At 51.9% G+C, this 12,127-nt stretch overlaps 1 protein-coding gene across 1 annotated transcript in view; it reads right to left on the reverse strand.

The window, feature by feature from the left end:
- The window catches only part of LOC130890399 (cadherin-23), a 275,653-nt gene that overhangs the window by 70,956 nt on the left and 192,570 nt on the right, over nt 1-12,127 (reverse strand). The window contains exons 12-14 of the mRNA XM_057794329.1: nt 10,678-10,683; nt 8,649-8,798; nt 8,003-8,161 (exon numbers count right to left, since the gene is read on the reverse strand). Of these exons, the coding sequence (XP_057650312.1) occupies nt 8,003-8,161; nt 8,649-8,798; nt 10,678-10,683 (315 nt within the window). The remainder of the gene's footprint in view (nt 1-8,002; nt 8,162-8,648; nt 8,799-10,677; nt 10,684-12,127) is intronic.

Here is a 12,127-nt window from a genome sequence, read left to right on the forward strand (position 1 = left end):
TGGGCTACCTGCTTCCCTGGACCTGTGTCTTCTGCATAATAGTTACAGAAGAGATGAGGTGCCCGAGAGTCACCTAACTCCGGGGATCCAATCACTGGGCCAGAGATGCTACTGGGTATCTCTCAGCTTTAACATCAGGGCAGAGGTCGATGGCCATCAGCACCTCCCCAAACTGAGACTGGTGGGTTCTGGGGACACCCATGACAGAAGCTGTGCAGCCCTGCCGAGCCCGACAGTTATAGGTCTCTTTTACTTGGTAAAAATCAATGCGTTGAGAAGCTGCAGATTCTCTGAAAACCATCAGAGAGCTTACACAAGCCAGGATGGTGCACTTCAAGGGCAGAGGTGTGTGGGGGAGGGAGTGGGGGGGCTGGCTTAATACCCCAACTCAGCCCAGGAGCCAGAAACTTCTCTGGCCTCCCTTCTCCCTTCCTCTTCTCCTGCAAACACAGCCCTACTCCATCCAGAACTCTCCAGAGCACCTGTCCTACCTTGTACTCCTTCCTATTTTAGTTTTAGGGTGGATATTTAGATTAAGGAGACAAACACAGGCCAGAAGCACTGAGGCCTGACAGCCAGAGGAACTCAGACCTGTCAATCACTGTCAGCAGCTCAACCTCCTCGGCTCAGCTCCCCTCACCACACTTACTCTAACAGGAAGACTAGATATGAACCCAGAGCCCACCAAGGGTCCCGAGAGACGGCCTTAGGCATCCCCCAAATGGAGGGACATTGTATTGACAAAGGCTTCCAGGCCAGCTTGGGAGCAGGGGCCGGTGACCTGCTATTTCCTATTTTTCTCCTTCCCTCCTCCTCTCTCTCCCTCTCCCCCTCCCCAGGCTGCAGATAAAGAATTCAATTTTCTTTTAAACGGTGGGGAAATTGGAAGAGATTTTGTTCTGTTTAAGCACAGCTGGAGTCTCAGGTCTCTAGGGCTTTGAGAACAAGGAGGTCAATTAAGATGCCAGTGGTAAGGGGTGGCAGGAGGTGGGGGAGGGGAGGATGAATCAGGATGGGCCTGTGGGAAGGCCCACTGAGGGAAGGGGGAGATTCTAGACTAACATAGCAGGATTGTCTTCCCAAAGTTGCACACCCCCCCCCCCGTCTTCTGGAAGATTCGGTAAACTATCCAGATGGGGCCTACCCATTGGGTTAAGTAAGCATCTCCCCAACTAATAATTCATGTTTTGATTTCTACTGGCAGCTTTATGCAATGGTAGAATCAAGTCAAACCAGAGTTATCAGAAATAGGGAGAGGAGCTGTTTTCAAAAGCCGGGGACAGCTGGTGGACACCTTGGACGGACACTAGGACCTCTCTAGGATCACTTGCTCACGGAGGCCCTGGACTGTGACCCTGAGGAGACCCCCTCATACTGCTAAGGTAGGAACTCTGGTCTGCCATCGTACAGAGGATGAATCCAGAACCAAGGCAGTCAGAAGTCTGCCCTAGGAGCCTGCTGGGAGAAGGTAAGTAAGACTACCACCCTGTCTGTGGGCACCGTGGGACACTTTCTCCAGGTGAGCCAGTTGAAGGAGGGGGACTGTGAGGTAAGACTGGCTGGCCTGGAGAGGACGGCAGACTCAGACCCTAGGAGAGCTGGGGGAAGGGCATTATGTAGAGAGAAGGCCCTTACCTCTGATTCCCATCCCCATCCAGACTGCAGAATGGGTACCCTCACCTCTCGTTCTGCTCTCTAGTAGCTTGTACCCCACCTTGTGCCCTGCCTCCTGCCACCTCTGTCCCCTAACATTGGTTTCTGTCCTTCACCTTGCCTCTCTGAAGCCCTGCCTGACCTGGGAGGCAGCCTCAGAAGATGCCCAGGTCATCCTGTCCTTAGTCTGAACAGGAAGCCAAGTCCTAGAGAGGGGACAAGGGCAGCCTAGGATCACATAGAATGACAGTGTCTGACTTATGGGATATCCAACATGGATAAGAATTCAAACTTTCAAACTAAAAAAGAAAAATAAAGCCATTGGTTCATTGACTGACTGAGTGATCTAGGTACACTATTTACCTTTACCTTTTCTGTGCCTCAGTTTCCCCATGGGGCCTTTGATCACCCTCTGTCCTGTCACGAGCCTCCAGCAAGTTACCCTAGGTCCCCCAGACACTCACACAGGACTCAAACCCACTGTGTGCTGTGGCCCCAGTTGAAGACACCTGCCAAGGAGCAGGTGCGAGTCTGGGGAAGAGGGAGGATGAATGGAAGGAGAGATGGGTGTGTGCTGGGTATGTGGGAGAGGGGGCTTCTTGTTGGAGATGGGCACAGTGGGCTGGCTCTTACAGCCAATGGGATGGATAAACAGAGGGAAGGCACAGCAGGCACTAGAAAAAGAGAGGAGGAGTTGAAGGGAGGACAAGGGCCTGGAATGCAGGCAGGTGTGAGGGATGCAATCAGAGCCTGGTGGCAGAGGTACTGAGTGCCAACCCAGGCCCAGAGCACTTAAACTCAGCTGCCAGTGAGTGTCCAGGGCAGTGGTCCTCAACCTTCCTAATGCTGCATTTTTTTTACTACAGTTCCTCATGTTGTGGTAACCCCCTAACCTTAAAATTATTTCGCTGCTACTTCATAACTATAATGTTGCTACTGTTATGAATTGTAACATAAATATCTGCTACTTCTGAAGGTCTTAGGTGACCCCTGGGAAGGGTCACTCAGACGCAAAGGGATCGTGACCCACAGGTTGAAAACCACTGGTCTAGAGCCAGTGGAGATGTCCTGCTTCTCTGGGAGGGTCCACTGTGGAGGTGAACCCTACTGGTGGATCACCAGCCTCTGAGATTTCCACATCTCTGACTTCAGAATCCATGAGTGTGATGATGTGGCACCAGCCAAGTTTGAGTGATTTTCTAATGTGGCAATCAGCACAGAAGAAAGCTCTGTGTGAACAGAGGGCGTATCCCGCTCACAGCGCAGGCACCAAGTGAGTGTTTGTCTGAGGACCGGCTGGCAGATGCAGGAGTGGGTGAAAGCTGTGGAGAGCCCCTGAGTTTCTTTAAGTGGGGAATCAGACAACTCCCACAGCCAGGGCAAGCTCCCATGATGAGCAGGGCCCACACAACAGGAGCCAAAGGGCCCTGCTCAAACAGCAGAAAGAATGTTAGGTTAAGGCAGCACAGGGAACTTTGAAGTTCAGGTTCCTGAGCAACTGCAAGAGGCCCTACCCACTGCAGCCCCTGCTCTGCCTCTCCCAGGGGTCTTGTTCTGTCCCGTTGGCTGGCTCCGCTATCCTCCTCTGTGTTTGGCGACTTTGAGGCTGGATCTTTCCCCCAAGCTTCCAGATAGAGGCTGGAGAGAGGAACAGGGTAGGTGAGAGGCTCCAGAGTAGGTGGTGGGGTGGGCTTTGGCAGGATGAGAGACACCATGTTGCTAGGAATGAGCAAAATGGAAGAAAATCCTCTTCGTATGTCACTGGGGCCCAGAGACTCAGAGACTGTCCAGGTTCTCCATCGCTGGGACAGTATCAGGACTCCAAAAGAGGCACCTGTTGGGGCTGTCAAGACCACTGGGAACACTGTGATGACTGGGGCAGGGGGGCTCTTCTGAATGAGCTGAGGTTTCACATGAACCTCTTCATTCATCCTCACAACCACCCTCCCCAGCAGGATCCACAGGACACAGAGAAGGCTGAGGTCTCATGGCGTAGAACTACCAAGCTTACCATGGTAGATGTAGGCTTGCCCTCAGCTCTCAGGTTGGCAGACAGGCCAACCATAATACAAGACACTATTTGTACAACCTGTATCAGTCATACCAATGTCACCACCCCAGGCACCCTGGCAGCCAAGGTGACACCACTTTCTCACTGCGTAGGGAAGGCTGCCAAGCCCCAGAGAAAGACGGCTTGCCCCAGGAAAACAGGATTCTAGGTCCTCCTGGGTGACTTACAACCCAGACAGAGACCATAGAGGCCTCATCTAAGCATATGGAAGATGGTGTTGGATGGGAGCCTGCCTTTGCTTCCTTGAGGCCAGTCTGCCTGGTACTCTACCCTGGACAAGACAATAGTGACCTTCCCAGTCAGGGCCTTCATGTGCTCACTGCTGGCCTTCACTTTGTCTGCTCCATCTCCTGCTGCCTCCAACCCATACGGTAGTCAGAGAAACCTGCACTGTCCCAGGGTGGCTTGCCTCCCAGACACTGTCATCCTCAGCTCACGTCCCCTCCCCCACCGGGGAATACAACACACAGACACACAGACTGTTAAAAGTCTTGACTCCGAGCTGCTACAACTAGGCTGGGACTTGGCATTGTTTCCCAAATGCCTCCCACAAAACAGGCAGGGGCCTGGAAGTGGCTTGGTATAAAGTGGCCACACTACCTGAACATCAGTCCAATGGGCATATTGGAGTGGATGTCAGTTTGCAATGAAGAGAGACATTTGAGGGCTCTAGTCTCAAGGAAGCAGACCCTCGGCTTCCTGCATACTACACCCCTCACCATATGCCACTGACAGGCCCTTTACACACACTCTTCCCACTTTCTTGGATGTCCTCCCCTCCCCCTGTTCATCTGCTGATGTCTACTATAGTGTCTCTTTCTTGGAGGCGTATTCCTTGACCCTCATCTGGGTAAGGTACCCTGTAGCCATTTCTAATGGCGATCTGGCCTTCATCACGGAGAGCAATATGGGATATAAAGACTCGTTTCTCAGTGCCAGGTTCTTCATGGGCACTGTGAGCTCTCTGAGGACTATACCCCCAACACACTGTCCTCAGGGGTATGTAGCAAGCAATCAACAAAGATCTGCGGGACGAATGAATGGTTACATTCACCTTGAACATTTCCTATCATCCCGTGGCAGCCCCAAACCCTACCAGGCCCTTCGGACATCCTGCCACCACCTATCCCAGGACTCTTTTCTGATGCAGACAGTTCTGGACCACACTGAGATTCCTGTTTCCCTGACTCTCTCTGCTGCAGCCCCAGTGGTAGAAATTCACCCGATGGTGCCTGAGGTTTTTGAGGGTCCATGTAGGGTGACCCAGCAGCCTCTTCTCTGGGATCTGCAGAGTCCTCTCTGGCTCCTCTCTGTCCTCAGCCCTGGATACTGCTGAAGGGACTCAGTGGTCCATCACAGTCCCTCTGTGGTAGCCTTTATGCAATATCTGAAGTTGCCTAGGAGCTTTGGGGCCCTGAACAAGCCACTTAACCCCTATCCCCCGCCTCACTTCCTCATCTGGAGAATGGCAATTACAGGAGATACCTAACAGGTGGAAATGATGGTCACATGATGCGTGTGTTACAGTGGGACAGTAAGGGACAATAAGGACATAGGTCTTGGTCCTCAAGGGCCATCCCAGCCACCCCCATTACTCCCTGTCCCCAGCACAAGTGCTCTGGCTACAACCCCAGCCACATTCAACACATTTTTTTTTCTCCTTTTCAGGTGATGTGCTGAACAGGGAAGTACTCTTGAGGGATAGCCCAAGCAAGCAACCAGAGCTAGGCTCAAGGTCATAGTTTGACCTCTAGGTCCTTACCACCCCAACTCCCTGCCATGGAAATTACTGGGCTCTGTAAACATCTAAACCTGTGCTATAAATCCCAGTCAGCAGAGACATGAGAGGTCGGGCTCCACTGGTCCATCTGTGATGCCCAAGCTGGTCATGACAGCCAGCTTCCCCTGGCCACTGTCATGCAATCATTCCCCCAACCACAGAAACAGAGCTGTGGCCGGGTGGGGGGCTGGGCGAGTCCCTTGCCGCAGGCTACACTCAGCCTGCAGTGCAAATTAAAACATCTTCCTTTCTCTTTATAATTTTTTTCCTGACACAACTGCCCATGAAACATTTTAATAACACCGTGGAAAAGGTCAGAGAGAAGGAATTTCACAGTCTCTGAGCAGGCAGCTGTAACTGTGGCCCCTTCTGAGGGAGACAAGGGAAAGACAAGACCTGGATCTAAAGGAAAGAGCAATCAAGATGGCCAGATGGCTAGAGTCTGATAGGTGGAGATGGGAGGCCAGAGAGGGCACAGTGTGGGATATGGTCAGGAAACCTGCGGCCTGCCGGGAGCTAGGCAGCACCTTGGAGTGAGAGGTCCTCCAGCAGGCAAGGAGGAGAATGAGCAGAACTAGAGATAGGGATAGAAAGGTCTATGGCAGGGTCAGGCCTACTAATGCTCTGGATATATCTATCCAACTTGAAGGGCTCAATTCATGTTCACCCAGGCTGGCCATACTCCTCAGCTCGTGCCTCAATCTCAGCCCTGCTCCATGGGTGTACCAACCCTCCCACCAGCTACAGCAGTGGTTCTCAACCCATGGGTCTAACGACCCTTTCGTAGGGGTTGTATATCAGACAGCCAGCGGATCAGATATTTACATTATAGTTCACAACAACAGCAAAGTTACAGTTATGAAGTAGCAATGAAATAGTTTTTTTTTAAAAGCAAAGGTATGTTTAGTTTGCACATAAAATAATTCTTGTAGTGATCAAACCATGGTGGGGGGGTCACTACAACAGAAAGAACTGTATTAAAGGGTAACAGCATTAGGAAGGTTAAGAAGCAATGATCTACAGGAATATCAAATGCAAATAGAATTCTCCTCCCAGCAAGGACTCTAGGAATGAGTGCCCTGACAGCACCAGGCCTGGACTACATGCTAGAACTCTTTGTCACATGGTCCTTGACCTGTATGGATATGATCACTGTTACCTGCCTGGTTCCTTTATCCTAGATTGTTTGGCACCCTTCCCCCTGACAGTCCATGGTGTGTGGGAGACACACATTCCCTTTGAATCCTGGAGCCTTTCGTACATCTTGTTGGGTAGGGCCTCGGAGGCGAAGAGAGCGTCCAGGAGCCCAAGGCAGTGAGTGATATATTGCTAAGGTACTGTGGTGAAGGCTGGGGGAGTCCCGGGCTGGGAAATAGTGGATTCAGAGAACAGCCATAGCGGGCTCATGGTTTCCATCTGACGGCCTGACTAGCTAAACATCTGTTTGAAATATTAATAACTGTCAGATGGAAAGGCCTGGGGGCCTAGAGTTTCTCCAGACCATCTGTCTACAGAGTAAACACACTTCAGGGTGGGGGCCTGCTACGGCAGGCGACATCCGCTCGGAACAAGACGTGGCAGCCAGGCCCCTGTGGGCTTCTCACGCGTAAGCATGGGGATGTGGTAATAACATTTATTGAGTACCTACAATGGGTCAGACTCTGAGCTTATAGAGTAGCATCTATCAGATTGATCTGCGCAGTAACCAATTCAAATGTATGATAGATGCCCCTCTTGCATTGCCATGCCATATAATCTGAACAGAACCAATCCCTATGCCCTGGCTCCACTAAGGGAAGCGTAACCCATAGCTGGCATGGGTAGTACCAGGATGACACCTGTACTGAGATCAGTTTTGGGGTAGTGGTTGAAGCTACTGAAAAAACTTATTTTTTCCCCCATTAGCATTAATAAACTAGTAAGAAATCTGGAGGAGCTTTGCTTCTCAGCCACTGCAAAAAAGCTGAGCTGTTGTTAATGACAGATTATTGTTTATATGAACACCTGGATTCAGCCACTCCTGGACTCACTTCTTCCTTTAAGTTACACGACCTAATGCTTTCTTGGCTGAACTGTATGAGAGTTTCTGCCTCTTGCAGTCAAGAGCCTCGAACGGCATAGACACAGTAACTGCAGGTGGGGACGAGCCTTGGCAAAGGCCAAAGGCATCTGAGCATCAACGAACCTGCTGGACTCAGATAGGAGGGGTCACTGTCCTCAAAGATGGCCAGCACACAGTCCACTGGTTAGACGGAATTTCTAGGGCTCCTGGATCATCTGGCCTGCATGACTTTCAAGGAAAAGAAAAAAACCCTGAAGTATCTTTTCCTATCTTATCGCCCCATAGTCTGATCTATTTTCCCTGTTTCAAGGGGGGTCCGGACACTGTCATTCACCAACCAACAATCTCCAGGCACTTGGGGGCACCTGAAACCCAGATGCTCAGTGTCCCTGGGAACATCCAAGAGTTTATGGCTACTGTGGACGCAGAGACTCACCAGGACTGTCAGCACAGAGGTCCCCACGGTGATGTTCTCGTACAGGCTGACATTGTAGAGAGGCTGGCTGAAGATGGGCCGGTTGTCATTTTCATTGATGAGGGTAATCTTCACCTTGGCATAGCCCACGTGGTCAGGTACACTCTCATTGGCAAAGAGCTAGGGGGGCAGAGTAGGGCGGCGTGAGCATCTCTGGAGTCTTTGTTGTCTCCCATAAAACTGTTCTATGTTTAGGCTGGGTCTAACCCTGAGTATCTGCTAGAGTCTTCAAGGCCCATGCTAGCTGTGTTCAATGAATCCTTCTGCAGGGTCTTCTTCAGGGGGAGGGAGGGGTGCTGGGTACTGGGCTGGCCAGCATGGGTCACAGGGACACCAGAGGTGGGTCTGGTGAATTAGCTCCATATTCTCGGACATATCCTTGCCTTCCTTGAAGATTTAGCCCCTCTAATTAATGAATTAGCCCCATATTCTCGGACATATCCTTGCCTTCCTTAAAGATTTAGCCATCTCTGTTGCTTCTCCGGGACAGAACCCTAGGAAGATGAGGAGCACTAGGAGGTAGGAATTAAGGGGATCCTACTCTATCCTCCTCAGCCTCCCCTTCAACCTACCCAGGTAGCCCAAGGAGATGCTGAAGGGGGCTTACGTCAAAGTCATAGCGGTCCACGGTCTCATAGTCCAGGGGGATTGCCACTCGGATGCGGATGTCTGCTTTCCCTTGGACGGAGGTGGGGGAGATGATGAAGTGGTGTGAGTTGTTGCCCACCAGGTACACCTCGAACATGCTGTTCAGACCCTGGGGGAGAGTGAAGAAGCCCATCAGAAAGGCTGTAGAAGATCAAGGGTTGGAGCCAGAATGGAGAAGCACAGAGTGTTGGAGGTTGAGGCTGTAACACTGCCTTGTAGCACAGTGGTGGAGGCACGGGCTGGGGAGGGTCTTCCTGCCCCATCTCTCTGAGTCCCTTGGATGATGCTGGCCAGCTCCATCTCCACCTCCAGCTCATCACTTAAGGAGCCTCTTTGGATCTGTCATCCTGTCACATCCTAAGTGTACCTCTCCACGTCTATTTCATTTCCCACCTCCTGGCCATTTCTCAACTGTGGGGTGTCAAAGAGGGAGAGGAATCTGCCAACATTAAAACCCAAGGGAAGAGTTGGAAAGATGGCTCAATGCTGAGAGGGTAAAATGAGCATGCCATCAAGCCTAAAGACATGAGTTCGATTCCCAGGACCCACAGAAGGAGAGAATTTGACAACTTGACTCCTGCAGTAAGTTGTCCTCTGACTTCTACACACAAGTCGTGGTCCATGCAAGCCTCCCCATTACAAACTAAATAAATAAAGTGTAGAATTTAAAATATAGAAGACCCAGAAGGAGATGAAATAAGTCGTGGAAAGTAACGAAAGACAAAAAACGAGGTGACTGGAGTGGGTTGGGACTGGAGAGGACAGGAAACGTGTTAGGAAGAACACTGGGCTGCTATATATGACATGGAAATAACCCGGGGAACTGGGTGACAAAGAACACCACCGTGTGCCTCATTCCCTGGAGACCCATTGCTAGGGCTGCTGCATCAGCAGCTCCAGTTCATTGCTTTAGGACTCAGGGTGTAGCTTTTCTGTCCACCTCAGGGTTTTTACCCTGGTCACTTTTCCCTGAGGGCCTCACACATACAAGAAAAGAAGGCTATGGCTCATGGAGGGGTGTGCTCAGAACCACTTGATCTCATCTCTTCCAGCTTGGGGTGGGGAGTTGAATGGGGGTGGAGCCAGCTGACTGAGTCTGTCCTTTCCCTCTCCATAGGGTGTGCCCCCCACCAGGAGTAGCTGGCTGGCCCTGGCTACAGGTGTACAGTGATCACCAACTTGAGATGAGCTTCTGGCTCTTACGTAGTCCATCCATCTAATGTGACACCCAAGTAGACAGTGCCCCTTGTGGTTGAACACAGGGCTGCAGTGAAATCGTGGTTTCCCAGGGGACCTGGGAGTTGGGGGAGCTCCTTTCTGCAAGCTCTTCATGGTTAAGAGGGGATGACCAGGCATCTCTGGCCCCAGAAGCCTTTCCATGCTGAGCTGACCTGGTCCCCGCTGCCAGGGCAGGAATTCTGAGGAACTGTAGAACTCAGAGGCCAGGCACCTGCACCCCCTGGTGTTTTACACCTCCCCACCAGGAGGTGGGAATCTCACTGGACTAGTCAGGTGAGGCACGATCAGTTCTCAGAGCCAGGGGCAACTGTCTGTCCCTGGGATCGGGATTATGGACAGGATACAGGGGCCACGCACCATCAGCCCCTTTCAGCCTATTCTGGGGTCAAGGCAGGTTGTAGGGGACACTCCAGAGCTCCAAGCCCAGAACAGCTTCTTAGAGACTACTGTATGGCTACTCTGAGTCTCTTGGGTTGAAGAATTTTAGGGTCTCTCTGGCAGGATTCATTCCATCAGCTGGAGGGGACCAATTAAACGCCTGAAAGGACACTAATAGCCAAAGGCAATGGAGTGTGACGGTTCTAAACAGGTGACAAGGATGCTCTCTCCCCCTGAACCCTGGACTCTTGGCCACAGTATTCACAGACCTGAGAAGGTGGCTGTACCTGAGGTGTGCCTGCTGGGGCAGAGGGAGGTTCTTTGTGATGCCCCCCTCCCTGAGGCCTCCCTGCCCTTCAAGGCTCACTTACCAAGTTCTGTCAGTGGGAAAGGTCAAAGAGGCGGAGACAAGGAGGAGCCACAGGTGGAAAAGAAGGAAACAGAAAAAAAACCCATGAATCACCGGTCAGGGTGAGGGAGAGCCCCCCCCCCCCAAGGGGATCCTGGGATCAGAGCCTGTGATTCAGGTCTACAAGTGTGAGAACTCAGAATCCATAGCTGAGACAGAGGTGCTGGAGGAGAGAGGAAAGAGGGTGGAGCACAAGCCTGGGGCTATGCAGAGGAGGGGAGGTCACAGGAGGCCATGTTCCTCTCCAGCTCTCCTCCAGTCCAGGTGACACTAGGGTGAACTGTGAGGTGAGGTGCCATGGCCCCACATTCTGCTTCCAGAAGCCTGGAGAGAAACACTGCAGAAGTCAGCCCTCGCCTCTGCCATCTTTTTATTTTCCTAACATTCAGGAGGGAGGAGGAAGCCAGAAACTTGGGAAATGGTCCTCATTGTTTCATGTCACTCCCAGAGATGGCCCTCACCCTGTTCTCAGGTCCCTGTCCCAGGAGGCCCATGCTGTGAGATGGATCTCCTTATGCACAGACACCACTGCCTCCCGTTTGACACATACAGAAGCACGTTCTTCCTCCCTCTTACAGCTCTGCCTTGGTGATGGCCCCTAACCATATTCGGGAGCCCCTGCTGGCTGGGATGGCAGCAGGCAGCTTTGAAGGCCTCCTGCCAGGCGAGGCTCTCAGCACTTGTGAAGTGCAAAGAGCTGCTTTGCCCCATTGCCCATGCATTTGTCTGTGTATGGGTGTTTGCTAGTGCAGGGTGTGTGTGTGTGTGTGTGTGTGTGTGTGTGTGTGCGCGCGCGCGTTCATTGAGCCTGTTCACATGAGTGTAGAGGCCAGAGGTCAACCATAGGTGTATTTCCTCGACTGCTCTCCAACTTGAGTTTTCGAGGCAGGCCCATTCATTGACCCTGAAACGTATCAACTGGACTAGGCTGGCTGGCTGGCTTCAGGAATCCAGCTAGCTCCTCTCTCTCTTACCCCTATGCTGGGGTGACAGGTGCATGCCACCATGCCTAGCTTTCTTTGCATATAGGTTCTTAGGATTTGAACTCAGGTTCTCGTGTTTGCCCAGCAGGCATTTTACTGGTAGAACTATTGCCCAGTCCTTCCTCAGTTCTCCTGAAGGCTGCAAAGTGTCCCCCATTGCATGGGCAGTCCCCTCTGTGGCCACTCGGGAATGCTGGGATCTTCTGACATATAGTAAGTATAAGAAGGTCACAGCCTTAGCGGCTCCCCCTCACATTCTTTTCCCAAGGCCAGTGGGGCATGGTGATAATGAAGATCCTTCAGGGGACATCTGGTTCAGAGAGGTTAGGTGAGCTACACAGGGTGGCTGCAAGGGGTGTGTGTGTGGGGGTGGGGAGGGAGGGTCATGGTGGTGCTAAGAGCCCAGGCCCAGGTTCTCAGGCTATGGAG

This window comes from Chionomys nivalis, chromosome 19 (genome assembly GCF_950005125.1).
Source record: "Chionomys nivalis chromosome 19, mChiNiv1.1, whole genome shotgun sequence".
Lineage (NCBI taxonomy): Eukaryota > Metazoa > Chordata > Mammalia > Rodentia > Cricetidae > Chionomys > Chionomys nivalis.